Source organism: Chrysochloris asiatica, unplaced genomic scaffold, assembly GCF_000296735.1.
Source record: "Chrysochloris asiatica unplaced genomic scaffold, ChrAsi1.0 scaffold00007, whole genome shotgun sequence".
NCBI lineage: Eukaryota > Metazoa > Chordata > Mammalia > Afrosoricida > Chrysochloridae > Chrysochloris > Chrysochloris asiatica.
In genome coordinates this window covers 14740928-14761930 of record NW_006408525.1, presented here as the reverse complement: position 1 = coordinate 14761930, position 21003 = coordinate 14740928, and the positions used below count along the sequence as shown (strand labels likewise).

General features: G+C 40.5%; 1 protein-coding gene across 1 annotated transcript in view; it reads left to right on the top strand.

Moving 5' to 3' along the window:
* Nucleotides 1-21003, top strand: part of STXBP4 (syntaxin binding protein 4) — a 213336-nt gene that overhangs the window by 173182 nt on the left and 19151 nt on the right. The window contains exon 15 of the mRNA XM_006832411.1: nucleotides 6860-6917. Coding sequence (XP_006832474.1) covers nucleotides 6860-6917 — 58 coding nt within the window. The remainder of the gene's footprint in view (nucleotides 1-6859; nucleotides 6918-21003) is intronic.

Sequence of the window (21003 nt, the reverse complement as noted above, 5' to 3'; positions counted from 1 at the left end):
GGAGTTTAGTTTCAGAATGTGCAGGGGAAGGTAGAATCCCCACTGAATAGTTTTCATCTTGTCTAGATGGGTGTGGTAAAGGGAGATGGGGATAGGATTCTTATGATTTAATAGTAAGTAATTGTTGTCATGACTAATTGTGATTGTCAAAACTGTAAAAGTAGAAGTTCTGTAACAAAAAGGGGAAAGTAGTTAATCTTGCATTCCAGGAATAGAGGACCCTAGGATCATCAAGAGAGAAGAGCATGAGCAGAATGTGGGATCCTAACCAGTAAAGCAAGAACATCAGAGTTGGAGACAAAGGTGTTAGCATGGAGAGATAGAACAGCTGAGGACTCTAGACTCATGGAAAGAGAAAGACTGTGTGCTGGTGGCCAGGAGACAAGCTTGCAGAATGTGCCCTTTTGTTGTTCAAATGATTATCTATTCCTGCGCGTGGTTTTGTGCACATAAAAAGAAAAAGAGGGAATAGAAGTAAATACTGTTAATCGATGATGCATGGAGGGGATTGCAACCCTTGCGATAAAACAAAATACAATCGGTTGAGTGCAAAACTGATGTTCTCCCATGGAAACTATCACTCAATGCACAATAAATGCTTTTTTTAAAAAAGTGTTAAAAAATGTATATGACTTTTTATTACACACTTGTATATTTTTTACTTGTGATCTAAGACCGATAGTATTCTTACTCTATTTTATCCTCAGAATTCTCATTCTCTAGATTTCTATCTACCCAGCGTCTATCTCTCTTTATGTGAATCCACCACCTTCACCTTCCAGTTATTTCTTGTAAATGTTCTTTGATTCCACTTTACTGTGATTCTCTATGCCCATCGAGAACTTTAATGTCAACAGAGCTATGTTCAAACACCCCCCTCTCCCAATAAATGCTGTATTGTTTCAGTTCAGTTTTTAAAGGTTCCCCATGACACTTGATTGTCCTCATTAAGGCCTCCTACCTGTTTATAACTGTGTTTCCTTCATCTTTCAGCTCCCACTGTTGATTTTACTTCTATTCTCATTTAGCTGAGTCTGTGGTCCTTTATTGCAACCACTTTTACAAATTCCCTCAACTTACTTGACCTTTTCCTTTTCCATCTCACCATTTAACAAAATTCCAGACATCAACAAACTCCAGTCACCCACCTTCTGCAGAATATCCATAAGCCCTGATGAACATTGATACAGAGGAACGCAACCCTAACTCACTGTTGTTGTTGTTGTTGTTAAGTGCCATCGAGTCGGGTCCGACCCATAGCGACCCTGTACAGGGTTTCCGAGGGTGTAAATCTTTACGGGAGTAGAAAGCCTCATCTTTCTCCCGCGGAGCGGCTGGTAGTTTCGAACCTCTGACCTTAAGGTTCGCAGCCCGATTCGTAACCATTACGCTACCAGAGCTCCTTTTCCACTAAACCCTTTAATGTATTAACTTTGCTTATTTGGAAGTCCAATATCTCTGGATCTGGTTCTATGGACAGTTTTACCTTTTGGCAGGGGATCTATTGTTTTGGGTTTTTCCCCTTGTTTTCTCTGTGCCTCATAATTGTTTATTGAATGCCAGACACTGAGTATAAAGCTACATAGACTGAGGGTCTCATGTGGTACAACATTGAATAATTGCTATCAGGACTGACTGTGAGGGTTGGAAATGTAAAGGTAGACGTTTTGTAGCAAAAGGAGGGGAGTGGTTGACTTTGCAGTCTAGGAGTGGAGGTCCCTGAGACCATCAAGGGAGAAGAGCGGAATGCGGGACCCTACCCAGAGAAACAGTAGCACCAGAGATGGAGGCAGAGATGATGGCGTAGAGAGATGGAGCAGCTGGGACTCTAGACCCAGAGAGGGAGAGGGGCTGTGTATTGACAACCAAGGGACAGGCTTGAGGAGGTGTACCCTTTGGTTGTTTGATGATGCATGGAGGGGATTGTAACCATGGCAATGAAAGAATATACGACAGGATGAATGTAAAGCTAATGTTCTCCTATGTAAATTATCACATAATTCCCAATAAACACTAAAAAAAAAAAAAACCACACAACTGCATAGACTGAGATAAATATTTAAACTCAGAATTGAGCAGACATTTTTTGGGGGGCAGGCTTTTCATTAGTGTTTGTTTCTCTTATTTGTACTTTTGTACTTGTTGAACTGAGTTTGTACTTTTTGCTTCTATGGTTACCTTGAATGACCGCAGGCTTCGATTCCTCCAGTGGTGTTCTGCCACCTTCTTGGTCAACATCTAGAGTGCTAGAGAGTTCTTCTCATATTTCACTCTGTCCTCCACTATCAGAAGGTTCTCCCAGCCGCATCATAGTGAATATTTTATATCTACACTCTTGTCCGCCCCCAGAAGTAGACTAGTGTTACTTGTTTGTGTAAGTCTCATGGTGTGTGTGGGATGTAAGGGGTTCTTGGTGCTCCTAGTCCAATTTCCACTTTAGGACCATCCTGGAATCACCATGAGTCAGAATCAAATGGACAGCAACTGGTACTGGTGTACCTGAGTTTCAGGACGGAGTCTTTCTCTGCCTTCCTTTTCTGTCAATGGAAAAGAACCCTCATGCAGCTGGCACTCAAGTGGGTTTCCTGTTCCTCTTCCCATAGAAGCCAAACTCTGCTTTGTGGCAGTGCAAAGACCTGGATTTGAACACATGTCCTGTTACTTTCCTCCACTGGCACCAAACACAATGCTAAACATACAAAAAAGATTCAACAAGAGCTTAAGGTATGAGTAAATGTACCAAATATGACAAAAAAGACTCTTGGTACGTGAATAGACTGAGAAATTGGAAGGAAATTACTTTGTAGGGAAAGGTCACCAGTTTGGTTTTAGAAGTGTTGAATTTTAGGTGACATCTCATATTCTAATCTGAATATGTGTAAGCCTTTTACTTTGGCAAGCTGATCGGATTTAGATTCATGACCATGAAGTTGTTGATTCAAAACAGGTGATCTCTGATGGAAAGACTGTTGTTGTTGTGTTGTGAAGTGCCATCGAGTCGGTTCCGACCCATAGCAACCCTGTATAGGGTTTCTGAGGAGCAGCTGGTGAGCTTGAACGGCTGACTTTGCAGTTCTAATGGCTTTGCTGTCTGGCACATTAACCCACAGCGTCACACCAGGACTCCGGAAAGACTGTTAAGTGAGGGTTAATAGACAAAGAATTTCAGGTGACTATAGTTGTCATGTAGGAGTCCTGATAGTGCAGTGGTTAGGTGCTCAGATACTAGCTGGAAGGTCTGTGGTTCAAACCCACCTGCTCCACAGGAGAAAGATTTGGCAGTTTTTTTCTGTAAAGATTACAGCCTTGGGAATCCTAGGGTGACCCTACTCGCGTCACTGTAGGAGTTTGTTGGCTCCATGTGATAAGAATTGGACTGTCAGCCACAAAGTTTGCAGTTCAAGCCTATCAGCTTCTCCACAGGAGAAAGATGAGGCTTTCTGCGAAGATTCAAAGCCTCAGAAACCTTTTACAGGGTTGGTTTGAGGCAGAACAGACTCATAGGCACCTAACAACAGCAACAGGGGTCACTATGTGTCAGAATTGACTTGTTGGCAGGGGACCTGGTTTTGGTTTTAATTGTCACAGCAGTTTTAAAACAAATCTGAAAATAAATGGAAAAATAGAAGCCTTATATATTTGTAAGTATAACGGTATGGGAAATGTAGATATATTTTCATGGTTTGGAACAATGATTACTCAAAAGTACTTAGTGATATAATTATGCCCAAATCACTTTATTGTGAAATAATGAAATCCTGTACTAATGGAAACTGAATGCTTTGTAATCATATAAGTTAGTGAACATCAAAAGAAGCTAAATGCTTCTTTCATATAAAGTAGGCTGTTTGATTTATTAGTATATCCTGGCTTTTTTCTATCACTGAACAATCATTGAGTTATTAATTACTATCAGTTTAGTCTCCAAGTCTGTTTTCTCACAGATTTTATTAACTATCTTAAAAATAAGTAACTGTTGCATTTCCTAGAAAGAAATGCTTATTGATTCATAACAGAGGATTTATCCTAAGGTATACCAGCTGTACATATTAATGCAGAAGGATTTCTTTATGGCTATAGTCATTGAATAAGCATTCTGAATTACATCTATACTTAGATACTGGTTGGTTGGTTACGTGCCATGGAGTCGGTTCCGACTCATAGCGACCCTGTACAGGGTTTCCAAGGCTATAAATGTTTACGGGAGCAGAAAGCCTCATCTTTCTCCTGTGGAACAGCTGGTAGTTTCGAACTGCTGACCTTGTGGTTCGCAGCACAATTCGTAACCACTACGCTACCAGAGCTCCTTACTTATGTACTAGAACCTTTAATACATCTGCCATGAAGTTGTAGTCCTTGTTTATTAATTGTGAAAAGATACTGAGAGCAGGAACTCTAGTTTGATGACACAGGGAATTGTGATACCCAGTTTTAATGTCAGTTATGAAATTATTTTATGAAGTAACAGATACCATGTTTAAATTGCATGGTGGTGTTGTTTTTTTTCTTCCTTTGCATTAAGAAATATTTGTGACATAAGAAATTAGGAATACAGATATATGATGCTGGTCAGATACACAGGCCATTCATCAGAAGGAAATTTTAGTCATGTTAGACCTTCACTTTTAGCTGTCTTTGTAAATTGATCAGAAATCTTGGTCTTCCAGAGCATCCCTATCAAGCAAGCAAGCTTCATAGGAACCGGCACCAGATTCTCCCTTGCAGGGGTGGGGCTTGCTGGTGATGAATGCAGTGGTCTGTAACAAAGACTTGGAGAGTGTGAAGGAGGGAAACAAACAACAGCAGTTTGTCATGTCCCCCCTGGCTGAGCATGCGCTGACTGCAGACACCAGACATGTCCATGTAGTGTCACTTCAGGAACTTTCAAGAAACCAGTCATTTACTGAGTTCACAGAGTGCTTATGTTCTCCTTAGAATAGGAATATTGATTCATTATGTTAAACATCAAGCAGCCTGTGTTTCTATAAGAAAGAAATGGTTACGGAGTGTTTGCCCTGGGTCCTATTTTATACAACTTGTGGTGAAGGACTCAGAATGAATATAAAATAAAGCTTACCCTGGTGGTGGTGTGCCTCTGAGTCAGTTCCGACTCATAGCAAGCCTATTTACAGGAGCAGAAAGCCTCATCTTTCTCCTGTGGAAGGGCTGGGAGATCCGACCTGCTGACCTTGAGGTTAGCAGCCCATCTTGTAATCCCCACTACACTACCAGAGCTCACCCTCGTTGTTGTTAAATGCTGTCGAGATGGATCCAACTCATAGCAGCCCTGTATAAGTTTTCTGAGGAGCAGCTGGTGGGTTTGAACTGCTGACCTTGTGGTTTGCAGTCCAGTGCTGATCCACAGTGCCACATCAGAACTCCAAAGCTTAGCCTACCAAAACCTTAATTAAGAAACCATCTTCAGAGTTGCTTCTAGAAGAATATTCTCTTGGAAGGGAATGGTGAGAAAATAAGGTTTTATTACTTTGAATCAGTTACTGTTCCTGCAAGTTTGCTATGCCCCTTGCTGAGATATGGGGAAATGGAAGTTAGTGGTTTGTTTTCATAGTTCAGTTACTTTCTAAAGTAGCAGATTACCTGTTTCACCAAATCTTCTCCATTAAAGGGGCCATGATCAGCCAGTAACAAAGAACAGATCCAAAAGGTCCGGGATCATCCTTAACAAGCACACCCATGGTCCACGGTCCATCAGGGAAATTCCCGCTCAGAGTGGCCCTGTGGGACTGAGTAGAACGGCCCCATAAGGCTTACAAAGACTATAAATCCCTATGGAAGCAAATTGCTGCCTCTTTTCCCTGTGGAGCAGCGGTTGTGTTCAAACTGCTAACCTTTCAGGTAACAACTAAGCACTTAACCACTGTGCCACCAGGGCTCTTAAGGGTAGAGTTGTTGTTGTTGAGTACCGTCGAGTGGATTCCGGCGCATAGTGACCCAGTATAGGGTTTTCAAGGAGCAACTGGTGAGCTTGAATCACCAACCTTGCAGTCTCATACATTAGCCCACAGTGTCACACCAGGACTCCAAGGGTAGAGTGGAGGGGTAGAAACGATTGTGTTCTAGTGGGGTATCATCCGTAATTGGAATGTAACGGAATGTGGTTGCCTCAGCATGAGGCTATTCTATTGGTATGATGAGAACAAAAATGTACTCATTTACAGAAATATGCTCAAATAAGTGCTTACTTACATCATTCTACATCTCTTTATAGCTAACTAACTATACTCAATCCTATTATAGAAATGGAAGCTAAATTTAGCAAATTGTTTGGCTATTTGTGTTTAGTGCACAAAATTCTTAATTAACAAAGCAAAATACCACAATCCATTGTAAATCACTTTGCTAAACTTTCAAACTCATAAGACATTTTGTATTGTTCAAAAGCTCCTTTCAAACTCCTGCTGACCTGGCCCTCATGCATCAATTCCCCGTGGAGCTGAGTGCAACAATGTAAAGGGAGCCAATTAAAGAAACTTTGAGCCAGAATAGAACAGCAGCGGCAATCTGGTCCATCGCTCTGCCTTCAGGCAAAAACCATCCGCTCTACCAAAAATTTTTGCTTGGATCCTGCTGACAAAAATGTTCACCATATGCAAATGACAAGTCATAATCCAGTATTGCAACTAAAGCAGATTGTAGACTATTCAAGACTTATTTATTGTATTCCAAAGATGCTGAGTATGAAATCTTATCCTGAATTGTCTTAATTCCCCTTCCTAGAAAATCATTTGATACAAGAAATGTACTAAAATAATTATGAAGATCTAGAAGATTTGTGTTCGGGAAATAAAGTTATCTTCACCATCTTATAAAGTATGTTTTCTGTTTCCTTTCACTCTAGGTCTACCTTACGGGTGGGAAGAAGCTTACACAGCAGATGGAATCAAGTACTTCATCAAGTAAGTACGAGCATCTCAACCAAGTAAGCACTTTTCTTCACATCTGGAGAGAACCTGGAAATTGCAGAATAATCAGCAAAACCAAGAAAACCTCTTAGAGGTTACAAAAATTAGTAACAAGAAATGAAGCCTCACCATTTTACATTTCGTGTGATTTAGATGCGAATATCAGATCTCATTTGGCAGGGGGCAGGATGGGGGTATCTAGTAATTTCGAGGGAAACATCAAAAAAAGGAACAGAATTATGATTTGAAATCAAATGGTGATTGCCTTGAAGATATGATGGTGAAATACACAGTCTAATTCCCTGATATCGTGAAAGATAGGCAGTAAATAACTAAAGAACTAAATGGAGCAGTATATGAACAAGCCTTAATTCAGTACATTCTCAGAATAACCCTTTGAGATATATGTATCTTATCAATTTTGCCATTTTATAAATGAAGAAAATAAGATCCTTGAATACTGCCCCCAAATCCACCACCATTAAATGAGCCAGCTAGAACTAGAATGAATGCAAGTCTTCTAGCTCCAAAACCCTTTCTGCTACATTCAAGCATGCCGCCATTGAGTCAAATCCGACTCCTAATGACCCTGTAAATCTTTAAGGGAGCAAAAAACCTCATATGTCTCCCTCTGAGTGATTGGTGGGTTTGAATTGATGACCTTGTAGTTAGCAGTCCAGTGCTTAGCCACACCAGGACTCCTGGGAACCCTATACACGTCACTATGAGTCAGAACTGACTGGACAGCACTTAACAACAACAAAGACAGTCACTAATAGACAGTCTTAGATGAGCATCTCCATCAGAATACACTTTCTAGCTGCTGGGTGTCCAGGGTATTTTTGACCCTGGACAAAGCAATCGGATAGACTGCGACTACATTCCGGGCAGCTTCTTCATGTCGGAGAGTGTGAAGGGAAATCCCAACAGACTCCTAAGAACCTAAATTGTGGTGATGTGAAGTACTGTCGAATTGGTTCCAACTCATAGCGACCCTACTGGTGGGCTTGAACTACCGACCTTGTGGTTAGCAGTCCAGTACTTATCCTATAGGGTCACACCAGGACTCTAAGAATCTAAGAGACTCCTTTATAACCCTTTTAGTGCATTTTGCTTGGTATGCTTTTTAGGAGGAAAAAGGAAATATGTGCTTGCTGTCCTTTCAAATGTGCACATGGTTTTCAAAGCAATAACCAGATTTTGGTTTCTCAAGCTCCGTGACTTTACGTAAGTTCCTTCATTTCTCTTAGCCTTAGTTTTCTCATCATACGTGAGAAGGCGTATCAGCTCCCTTGTATCATTGTTGTTATTAAGTGCTGTTGAGTTGGTTCCGACTCATAGTGACCATGTGTAGGGTTTCCGAGGAGCAGCTGGTGGGCTTGAACCGCTGACCTTGCAGTTTGAATCAACCTCGCAGTCTAGTGCTTATCCTACTATGCTACCTTATAGAGTTGTTAAATCACAAGCATCCACACCAGAAGTTTGACCTCAGAAGATATCCAATAAATTGTTGTCACTAAATTATCCTGTGGAGAAACCACCATAGTGAAAAAGGCATGAAGTAATATGACAATATGCAAGACTGAGAATTCACAAGCTTCACATTTGAAAAGATTTAAGGGAAAACCCAGTGAAGTGTATTCATGGTATATTTTTTCTTGGCAGTTTCTAGCAAAAAGTGATTAATAAAGCAGAGGTGTAGGTTGTCGTATGTGAAGAAAACCCAGAAGTGCCACGCACAAATCACATTTAGCACCATGCCATCCGCTTGCAGAATCATACCTCTTCAGGAAGGAACAGTGCACACTAATAAGCTTTATAGCTGTGCATAGTACCTGGAAGAGTTCAATCACTGTTCTGTAGGGATGGCAGGAAAAGGAAAAAGCAAATTTGTGTTGAATTTCTCTTTTTCTCTTCTTCATATTTGCAGTTAATAAGGGAAAACGTAGGACAGGAAGGGGTGTATTTTTGACTCCACCCCAGCTGTGTTTGCTACCTTTCATTGTCTGTGCTCTGTTTCACTTCATCCTCTCAACATTGTAGAAAGTAGGTGTTGCTGATCATGTGGACGAGGCTCTTACTGTTGTTGTTAGGTAACTGGTGAGTGGGTTCAGACTCTTAGCGACCCTGTCGAGGGTTTCCAAGGAGCGTCTGGTGAGTTTGAGCCACCAAGCTTGTGATTCAGACGGACCCTGCGGTCCAGTGCATTATCCTGAAGTGCCACACCAGAACTTCAGTCTCTTATTGTTGTTGTTAAATGCTAGCAAGTTGGTTTCAACTCTTAACAACCCTGTATAGGCTTTTGATGGCGCAACTGATGAGTTTGAACTGCTGACCTTGTGCTTCACAGTCCAGTGCTTATCCTACAGTGCTGCCCCAGGTTCTTGTTGTTGTTGTTAATTGCTGTCGAGTTGGTTTCAACTCATAGCGACCCTAGGGTTTCCAAGGAACTTAGAATGGTATTATTTATGATAGCATTGAATTGCTTGCCTTGCCTTCTAAGAGGTCTCCAAAGGAAATGTATGGTCCTGGAAAGGCAGGTCAGTGATCATTATTAACAAGGGTTCTGAGTTCAAAGGTCTTTGTAAAGTGTCAGTAAATGACTGTGGGTCTTGTGGGGACCCCCTTGACCTCTCTCAGTGCAGTGCATCCTAACCTAGAGCTGAATGTCACAGCCTAACTCCTGCAGTTCAAGGAAACGATAGTTATGGATATTGTCAATTGCAACAATGGAGAAGGAAGGAACAAGAAATAGCCAGCCAGAGTGAGTCTGTCCCACTGCCTGTTACCCACAGGCTTACGCCACCATCCCAGGCAATCTGGGACAATAGCTTCAGACTGTTACTACAAGGGAGTAAAAACACCCAAGGAGCAGAGGGGAAAAAGACAGGCAACTCTGGGTCAGCCCTGAAATCTAACTTCAAACCCTGTGGAATGAATGGAAAGGAATACTATACTGTGCTCCATGCCTAGAAAATATACCCCAAGCACTGTATTGTAGAAACCTTTCAATTCTCTCCTTTCACCTTTCTCCTGACTCAGCTTTATAAGATAAATGGAAAAAGAGACCAGATTAATCTCTTCTTCCAAAAGGCAGTGTTGGGTACCACTGTCCCACCATTACAGCTGGAGAAATAAGAAAACTGAGGAGCAATGATCAATAGCCAGGATTATCTGGCCCCCAAACCATGTTACCTTAACATCCTTCTTTTAATGTGGTATGTCAGAAAGACATTAGAAACAGATCTTAAATTAGATCTTAAATTAGGTGGAGCTCTGTATTACAGGAGTCCTTGTGTGGCACTGCAGGATAATGCACTGCACCGTAACGTCAATTTGAACCCCAAGGTTGGCAGTTTAAACCCACTAGCTGCCCCTCGGGAACCCTATATCGGGCTGCTATGAATCAGAACAACTCGATGGCACTTAACAACAATTATGCATTATAGGAGCCCTGGTGGTGCAGTGGATAAGTGCTTGGCTGCTAACTGAAAGGTTGGTGGTTCTAACCACTCTGTGGGAGAAAGATGTCTGCTTTGCCAAAGATTAAAAGGCCCGTTGGCATTGAGTGGATTCCAGACTTAGAGTGAGGAGTCTATAAAGAGTGCAGTTCAAGTCCCTGCCACTGAGCTGATTCCTAGTGAGCCTCGAGGACAGAGTGGCACTGTTCCATAGGACACCCTAGGCTGGAGATCTTTACAGACGCACACTGCCTTAGCTTTCTCCTGCAGAGGAGCAGGTGGGTTGGAACATCCAACCTTTTGGTTAACGCTTAACCTACTGCACTACCAGAGCTTCTTCTGTAAAGATTGTTGTTGTTAAGTGCTGTCAAGTCGGTTCCGACCCATAGCAACCCTGTATAGGGTTTCAGAGGAGCAGCTGGAGAGCTTGAACCTCCGACCTTGCAGTTCAAATGGCTTTGCAGTCTGGCGCATTCACCCCCAGTGCCACACCAGGATTCGTCTATAAAGGTCACAGCCTGAGACACCCTTTGGAGCTGCTCTGCTCTGTCCCATTGGGTCACTGTGAGCTGGAATTGACTTGATAGCAGTGAATTTGGACTGATATTTTGGTTTCTAGATTGTCGTTGTTAGGTAGGTACTATCAAGTCAGTTCTGACTCCTAGTGACCCTAGGCACCACAGAACAAAGCACTGTGTGGTCATGCGCACAGTCCTCACAACTGTTGCTGTGTTTGAGCTCACTGCTGCAGCCACTTTGTCAGTCCATCTCTTTCTCATTGACCCTCCAGTTACCAAGCATGATGCCTTTCTCCAGGCACTAGTCCCTCCTGATAACAAGTCTAAAGTCCTACTGGCTTTCTTTCAGTGGCTAATTCTTCAGAAGTGGTCTCCCTGCCTTCTTCCCAGTCTCTCAGTTTGGAAGCTCAGTTGAAACCTGTCCACCATGGTGTTTGAAATACCAGTGGCATAGCTTCCTATAGTACAGTACCGCACAAGCCACTGCAGTATGACAAACTGATAGTCAAGTGCTCTGTCTACACAGTGTTGTTGTTAAGTGTCATTGAGTTACTTCTGACTCATAGCAACCCTGTATAGGGTTTACAAGGAGCAGCTGGTGTGTTTGAACCACCGACCCTGCAGATCAAACCAACCATGAGGTCAATTGCTTATCCTACAACACCACACCAGAACTCCGTCTACCCATTATCCATTATTAAAAATCAGTATAGACTTGGCTCCAAGTACATATGTCCTGAAGGTTAGCAAGAACAAATAGTAACAATTAGAAAATGTAACAGTATGCCACCGCTAACTTTACTCAGCATCATGGAGGAATGGGTTGCAAAAATGAGCTAACTTTTTTCTTATAATTTAGCCTCATTCAAGCACCAAGATTGTTTGGGGTTAGGAGACAGATGAAGCTTTCTGCTCCTGTAAATTTTTACAGCCTCGGAAACCCTGTACAGGTTCGCTATGAGTCGGAACAGACTCCACGGCACATAACAACAACAACAACAACATATTTTATGGAAAGGAGCTCAGGTAGCATAGTGGTTACAAATCGGGCTGCGAACCTCAGGGTCACCAGCTGTTCTATGGGAGAAAGATGAGGCTTTCTGCTCCCGTAAACATTTACAGCCTCGGAAACCCTGTACAGGGTCACTATGAGTCAGAACCAAGTCCACGGCACATAACCACCACCATACTTGATGGAGGATCCCTGGTACGGCACTGTGGGTTAATGTGCTGGACGCAAAGTTGTTTAAACTGCAAGGTTGTGGTTTGAGCTTACCAGCCGCTCCTTGGAAACCCTATACAAGGTCACTATGGGTTGAAATGGACTTGACAGCCCTTAACAACAACAACGTACTTGATGGAAGTCTTACTCAAGAAGTGTTGCATACTCCCTGACTTCTTACACTGAGGTTACTAACATCATTTGATCATCATGATCATGAGTCATTACCGATGGATATACTACAGTGAGCGCTGCAAAAGGATAGAGACGCAGCTCTCGTTGCTCAGTGCTCTCAGCATGCCTAAGTAGCCCCTCACCCCCAATCTCCTTTTCCCACCCTCTTCCCCTCAAGTTTCTTATTTAAAGAAGACAGAACTCCAAATAATTGGGCTAATTTGAAGTGTTTGTAAATAGTCTCTAAGTGTGGGTCTGTAAGGATTAAATACATAACCTGGATTTGGTGACAAGTATGCAAGTCTAGTGTAAGCAGAAGAGTATGTATTCTGAACTCAGAGAAATGTCTATTCAAATGTTGTTACCTTCACAGAATGACTGAATAACTTTGGGCATGTTTATTTAACCTCTTGAGTTTTGGTATCCATATTTATATATGAAATAGAAAGAATATTAACTCTTAATAGGGTTCCTGTCCACAGTGAAGGAGCTTGTGTATACAAGAGTAAGTTAAAAAGCATTACTACAAAATCATAGAAACCTTTATTAAACAAAATGGCAAAATGTAAAGTTATTGTTTTTCTATATGTCCTCTATCTAGTTCTTGTGAAGATAGGGTTTCCATCTCTTTAACCCTCCCTAAAGAATTCTGTAATCTTCTATTTACACTACATCATAATGGCAGTTTTGACAGCCTTGAGGGAACTAAATTGTGTTATTTTCAATGTTTGTTGAGTTTGGGGCACAAAAAGAAGCCTGAAGGGGAAAAATCAGGTCTGTAGGGTGGATAGGGTCAGGATTCCCAATGAAATTCCCAGAGGACAACCCTTGCTGCCCTCGAAGTATGAGCAGGTGCATTGTCACGATGGAGTAAAATCCTCAGTAAAAGTTTCCTGGCCTTTTCCTCACCAATGCAGTTTTCCACGTCCTTAAAACTTCTTCATAATAAGCCCCCAGAATTACCCTACATCTGCTAAGAAAATCTGTCTATATTATGCCCTAAGAATCCCCAAACACAATCACCATAAATGTCTGAGCTGACCTCTGTGCCTCAAAGTGAATTGGTCCAGCAGACTACAACCTTCAATATGAACTACGCCTCAATGTAAAGAAAATGCAATTCCTCACAACTCGACCAATACATAAATAAGGATACGTGGAGAAAAGATTGTGGTGATGAAACATATCATTTTATTTGGTTCCACAATCAATGCTCATGAAAGTAGCCATCAAGAAATCAAATGACAAGTTGCAGTAGACAGATCTGCTACAAAAGACCTCTTTAAACTGTTAAAAATCAAAGAGGTCCATTTGAGGACTAAGGTGTGCCTGACCCAAGCCATGGTATTTTCAGTAGCCTCATATGCATGTGAAACTTGGACAGTGAATACAGAAGACCAGAGAATTGATGCAGTTAAACTATGGCATTAGCAAAGAACATTAAAAGTTTAAGAATTGATGCATTTTGAATTATGGTGTTGGTGAAAAATATTGAAAGTACCATGGACTATCAGAAGAACAAACCAGTCCATCTGGAATGCTCCTTAGAAGCGATGATGGCAAGACTTAGTCCAATACTTTGGACATCTTGTCAGGAAGTGTCTCATTCTCTTGTTCAGAGGTGCCTTATGAGTTGAAACTGACTCAAAGACAACTATAAACAGGAAAACCCCTAGGAAGCCGTTTTGATGGGATTTAAAAAAAAAAAAAAAAAAAAAGATTTCCTAATGAGACTTGTTGTTACGTGCCGTCAAGTCGATTAGGAGCAGCTGGTGAGCTTGAACCACCATCCTTGCAGTTCAAATGGCTCTGCGGTCTGGCGCATTAACCCACAGCACCACACCAGGACTAGTGAAACTAAGACAAGTGTATTACTGGGCGACTTTGTCTGCAGCCATCCATCCCACTGATTTCAGATACACATTTTATTTGGAATAAACCCATGAACTGGAATCCCAGTAGCAATATTTTTTACTTAACTTTGCAAAAATAACTTAGCACAGCATCTAGCCCAAGTCGGTACTCTCAGCAAAGGTTAGCTCTCTTGCCTCCCTCCCTTTGCTCCGGTATTTTGATAGGGGTCATAGGGTCACAGTGAGTCAGAATGGATTTGATGGCAGTGGGGGGTTTTGTTTGGTTTTACTTTGAGAATCTCTCTATGTTCAGTTAGGTGATGTTACCAGATGAGTAATGCCTGCATACACAAGCTTCCTGGAACTGTTTAGTTGTTTTGTTGTTAATCTTCGTCTTCTATTACCCCAAGGTGAGAGTCATTCATTTACCAGCGATGATGCTTTGGAGGCAAGAAATAACAAATAATGAACTCAGATCATTGCCTCTCTCGCCTCTAATGAAAAGAAACAGTAACCGAAATCACCTCCCAGAACACCAGAGGAGATACTCGCGTATATGCATGTAATCTCTTCACTGAAATTGACATCTGTCGCTAGTTTCCCAGAAACTGAATTGTTACATCTGATGGAAACCAACCTCAGGCTAAGGAATGAGTATAACTGTCAGTGTCATCCCAAGAATGTCCAGACGGATCTAGTCCTCATTGAATATTCCTATCCATCCACATGTCTGTTGCACATCTGTTAATACTTTGTAGTAGTCTGCTTACTTTAAGTTCTGACTCGAGAGAAAGAAATATTTTACCGAATGTAAACAAATTAATCAAAGGATTGGCATTACTAGAGCCAGTGTTTCATAGAATAGCAGAGATAATGTGTGTGTGTTTGTGTATGTGTCTATGCCTGTGTATGCAGATAAGCAGAGTTTGCTCACTTACTACATCTGTATCTTTGTCTCTATCAAGTACATGAGGGGCTTCAAAGAGTTGTGGGGAAATTCCATTCTCTTTTAATTCCATTTTTCTGTAAAGTTTTTGAAGCCCTTTCATACTCAATATAGCATCTTTTTATTTTCCTTTTAAAGAGTTGCAGCATTCTTCAATTTGATAACAAGATGTAGGTGAACTTGATGATGCTGTAATGAATTTATCTGACTAACTTGATAATTTTCCACCCAGCTCCTTATTTACCCTTTAAAGGGTTGTACACTATTACAGACGACAATAAAGTTTTTTCTGATTCTACTTCTAGAGTTCATATACTTTACATGTATGTTATATCACTGTAAGAAAACATTGTGGAAGGTGCATTAAATACATTCCTAAAAATGAGCTTAAATATTAAAAATTAAAGATGGCTGCTACATTGTTCTTTTCCTACTGCGTTATCTTACACTAACAAGATTCTGATTCACTGTGACTAATGATTATGCTTGTATTAGTTACCTATTTCTGTGTAATACATGTCCCTGAAAGTTTGCAGCTTACAGAAACAAAGAGACAAGAATCCTAGGGTGAGTGACGAGGTGACTTTGGGTCTTGTATGTGTTGGGTCTTGTATGCAGTTGTAGGCAAGTTGTTAGCTGGGGCTGGGAATGAAAGAGTAGGGCAGGAAGGTTGCTTCATAGGTGACTTGTGTGTCAGTGGGCAGGGGGCTTCAGTCCCTCATCACATTTTGGGTGGTCACAACATGGCAATTGACTTCCTCAAGACCAAGTGATGACAAGAAGAGCGAGCAAGAGACAGAGAAGGGAGATACACAATAGCCGCGGTGCCTTATATAGCTTATCTCTTTGTATCAGCCCTCTTGCCATATGCAGTTGGTCACACACAAAACCTGGTACTGCGTAGGAGAGCGCTGCACAAGAATGGGATGCCGGGTGGCTCGTTAGGGCCACCTTAGAGACTGCTGTTTCACAACGTTATTTATTAACATAGGTGAGCAGTATGGAATTCTTAATACTAGACATTTTGAGCATCACATTGTACTGTTGGTGATTTTTCAGTATCATAAGCATTTGCTTTTAAAGGTTACTGAAGCTTGGTGTATAATTCTCCATGCATTCATCTGGGTTGATACACATTTATCACACATCTTAAAAAACTCATTACTCCTTGTGTTATAAAACCTTTTTTAGCCATTACATAGAAAATATTATACTTGGGGCATTAAAAATACATAATCAGTGAAACCTAGAGAGGCTATATATTATTTCTGAATAAAACTAAAGTTTCTTTCCATAACATCAAAGGCAAATAGATTTCCATTCTCACCAACTCTTATTAGTCGGTAATGACTGCCTCGCCTGTTGTTTTGAGACAAATTCTGAAACCAGTTCAACCCGCTGATAAGTGCCTTGAACAAGTAGAGCCATTGAACTTGGGGACAGCAGGGAAAGAAATGGCTGCTAGGACCCAGACCACCTCTTTGTGACATTTAGTCTTCTAGAACATACTGCTAACTCAGGAGCTCTGTCACAGTGAGCAGTAGTAATGCAAGTGTTGTTATTGTGAAGTGCTGTTGTGTTGGTTCCGATTCATAGCAACCCTGTATAGGGTTTCCGAGGAGCAGCTGGTGGGTTTGACCCTTGGACCTTGTGGTTAGCAGTTCAGTGTGTTTATCCTACCGTGCCAGACCAGGACTCCAGTGCAATCATTAGGTTAAGCTAAACAATGACAACTCTTCCCCATCCCCAGGAAGTTCTTGAGAGATGTTAAGTATTTCATAGCTTTGCTTTTGTAACTCTGAAACATAATTAATTTCCATTAGGTAGAACTTTTCTCATGCCTCCTTTCTAGTTAGCGTTCATCAGTGACCCTAAATGATGGTCTAGACTTTGGTCAGGATAGCCTGTTAGAGTGTACCCAGGCCAGAAAGGCATGGATCATAACACATGGATCCTAATGGGATCACATTCATCATTAAAAACAACATTTCAAAGTTTATCTTGAAGTACAATGCTGTCTGGGAAAGAATAATATCTATACACCTACAAGGAAGACCAGTTACTACCACTATTGTTCACATGTACACAGAACCACTGGACCCAGTGATAATGAAATTGGAGAGGGTCGGCAGTTCAAACCCATCGGCTGCTCCTTGGGAACCTCATGCAGGGTAGCTATGAGTCAGAACTGGATGGAAAATAACAACAACAACCAACTTCGTCAGTCTGAAATTGATCAAGCATGAATAAATATTTGTCATTATCAGCCTACTGTATTGATTAAAAAATTATGTTACAGTATATCTTCTCATTTATAGAATAACTTAAAACAGAAAAAACACTTTACTATGCAAATAGAGCTTGTTTAAAGTAGTGTTAATATACAGTACCACCACTCATCTGTCAGTTTGTCTGACTGTGGTGATGTGCGTGTGGCTATAATGCTGGAAAGCTAAGCCACCAATATTGTAAATACCACCAGCAGGGTCACCCACGGTGGATAGGTTTCAGCAGAGCTTCCAGACTAAGATGGATTTGGAAGAAGGAGAGGCGGACCACTTCTTAATGGTTAGTCATCTTTCAGGACCTTCATTTCATGTTGTGGCACAACTCAACAGCTGCAAACATCCATTCATAATCAGAACAGAGAATGTACAAAGTATGAATCAAGGAAAATTGGAAGTCATAAAAAATGAAATGTAACACAAAAGATAGATGTACTGGGCATTAGTGAACTGAAATGGACTGGTATTAGACATTTTGAATCTGACAATCATATGGTTTAACCAAGAATTTAAGATGAATGGCATCACGTTCATCAAAAAGAATATTTCTAGATCTATCTTGAAGTATAATGTTGTTTGTTGTAGGATAATATTAATATGCCTCAAGGAGGACCAGTTAGTAGGACTAGTATTCAATTGTATGCATCAACCATTAAACCCAATAATGATGAGATTGAAGAATTCTACCACTGTCTTCATTCTGAAATTGATTAAACATGCGATCAAGATGAATTATGGAAAGATAATTATGTAAAAACATAAAAGGACCTCACCAGATGTAATACACAGGAATCAAATTGAGTGCATCTGTGGGAAGAGATGAACGTGAAGCTCAATATCATCAGCCAAAACAAGACCAGGGGCAGACTGTGGAATGACCGTCCATCGCTTGTATGCAAGTTCAGGCTGAAGCTAGGGAAAATGAAAGCAAGTCCACAAGAGCCAAAACACGACCTTGAATATATTCCACCTAAATACTTGAATTTAGAGACCATCTCAAGAACAGATTTAATGCATTAGACACTAATAACCAAAGAGCAGTAGAGTTGTGGGATGATGGCAAGAACATCGTACATAAAGAAAGCAGAAGGTTATTAAAAAGACAGGACATCAAGAAAAGACCTAAAGGGATGTCAGAAGAGACTTTGAAACTTGCTTTTGAGAATAGAAGCTAAAGCATCTGGAAGAAATGAGGAAGTAAAAGAGCTGAACATAAAATTTCAAAGGGCAGCTTGAGAAGACAAAGTAAAGTAGTACAAAGAAATGTGCAAAGATCTAGAGTCAGAAAACCAAAGGGAAAGAACATGCTCAGCATCTCTCAAGTTGAAAGAACTGAAGAAAGTATTCAAGCCATGGATTGCAATAATAAAGGATTCTATGAGTGGGTACCGACTCCACGGCACATAACAGCAACAACATGGGCAAAATGAAGTCCTGGTGTGGTGCTGTAGAATAAGAACTGGACCTCAGGGCTGGTTTGAACTGCAGGGTTGGCAGTTCAAACTAACCAGCCCCTCCTTAGAAGCTCCATATAGAGTCATTATGGGTTGGAACTTGACGGCACTTAACAACACCAGCAACATCCAACGTTAAATGATGGAGGAATTATCAAAACAAGACAGAATCATTATACAAAAAAAATTGGTCAATGTTCAACCTGGTATTTAATGAGTTTTAGTTTGGTCAACATGTTTCTCCCACTCTATCCTGAACCTTCTAATGTGAACTCTTTCAAAGCAGTTGGTAGTGGTAGTGGGGCACTCTCTAGTTCTGGTCTCTGGGTGGTAGAGACTGAGGTTTGTGTGGTCCCTTGCCCATTCGACTGATTTTTTCTAAGACTCTTTGATTTTCTTCACTTTTCTTTGCTCCAGATGGTAGAGACCAATACTTGCACTTTACATGCCTGTTCACAAGCTTTTAAGCCACCAGTCACTACTCACCAAATTAGAGTTTAGAACATTGCTTTGTGGACGATGTTGTGACCATTGAACTTGGTATTACCTGAGAGAATGATCCTGAGGTCTCAGACCCAGTGACTCATTCCCTTACAGTGTTTGTTTATGGCTGAGTTTTCATAACTCTTCCCCTGTGTGATCTATTATAGTCCTGGCTATAACAGCATAGGTAAATATTGTTGTTAAGTGTTATTGAGTCAGTTCTGACTCATAGTAATCCTATAAAGGGTTTCCAAGGAGTAGCTGGTACATTTGAACCACCAACCTTGTAGTTAGTAGTCTAGTGCTGATCATACAGCTCCACACCATATTCTATGTCAAATCAATATATATTCATGAATATAATCCCATTCTCCTACTCACACCTATTCATCTTGTGTTTCTATGTATCCACTCGTAGGTTACTATTATTATTATTTAACCTTTTTATTGCAAATTGAGTGATGATTTACAAAGCAGGTCGTCAGTTTTACATTCAACAAACACATCAACAAACAAACACATTTGCTTCATTACATGGTTGAGATCCCCTCCATATACTAACAGCTAAATACCATTCACCTCTATTCACTTTAACATTTGCATTCCTCCCTATGTCTCCTGCTACCTTCATCTTTCCTCTGCCAACCTCCCTTTTGTTGTATATTGCCTGCCCTGTCACCCATGTTAACATGTGTCCACCCTCTATCACATGCCTATGAATAATCCTCCCTCGTAACCATCATCGATTGTTTCTTTTATAATGGAAACCTTTTTTTTAAACTTTTTTATAATATCTCATACAACATTTGTCCTTTTGTGATTGACCAATGTCGCTCACCATAATGTCTTCCAACCTCAACCATGTTATGAGATATTTCACAGATTCATTATTATTCTTCAACATTTTGTAGTATTCCATTGTGTGTATGTACCAAAGTTTGCTTAGCCATTCTTCAATTGATGGACATTTAGGCTGTCTCCATCTTTTTTATATAGCTCTTGTAGACAGCATACTGAAGGATTCTGTTTTCTTATCCATTCTGCTTTTTATGTCTCTTGACTGGTATAGTTAATCCATTTATATTCAGTGTAACTATTAATAAGTATGAATTGATTGTTTTCATTTTTCTGTGTGTATTCCATTTTTCTGTGGTACTGCTGAATTCTTTGTCCCATATAATTTTCTATGGTAAGTTCATTTTGTTTGTGGGTTTTCTTGTAATTTTCATTTCTGTTGTGTTAATGCTTACTAAATTTTGTTGATTTTCTTTTGTATTTTGATGTGCAGGTATATTATTTTTCTTTGCGGTTACCCTGTAATTTATTACTTTTTCCCAGCTTAAAAAAGTCTGCTTTATCATGAAATTGATTTGACTTCCTTCCAGTTTGAAGTTCTCTATCAACATTATTCCCTCTTTTTGCTTTGTAGTTGACTTCATTATACATTGATACCTATGGTTCCCTATTTTCAGTCTTGTAGGTTTGTTTTACTTTAGATACCTCTACATTTGAATTGATTTCAGGGTGGCGTTGTCATGTATGGTAATCTCAGGTTGTTGTTGTCGTTGGCTGTCAGTACAAAGAACATCCTTTAGCATTTTTTTGTAAAGTTGGTCTGGTTATTACAAATTCCTTTAATTTCTGTTTATCAGGAAATGTCCTAATTTCACCATCATATTTGAGG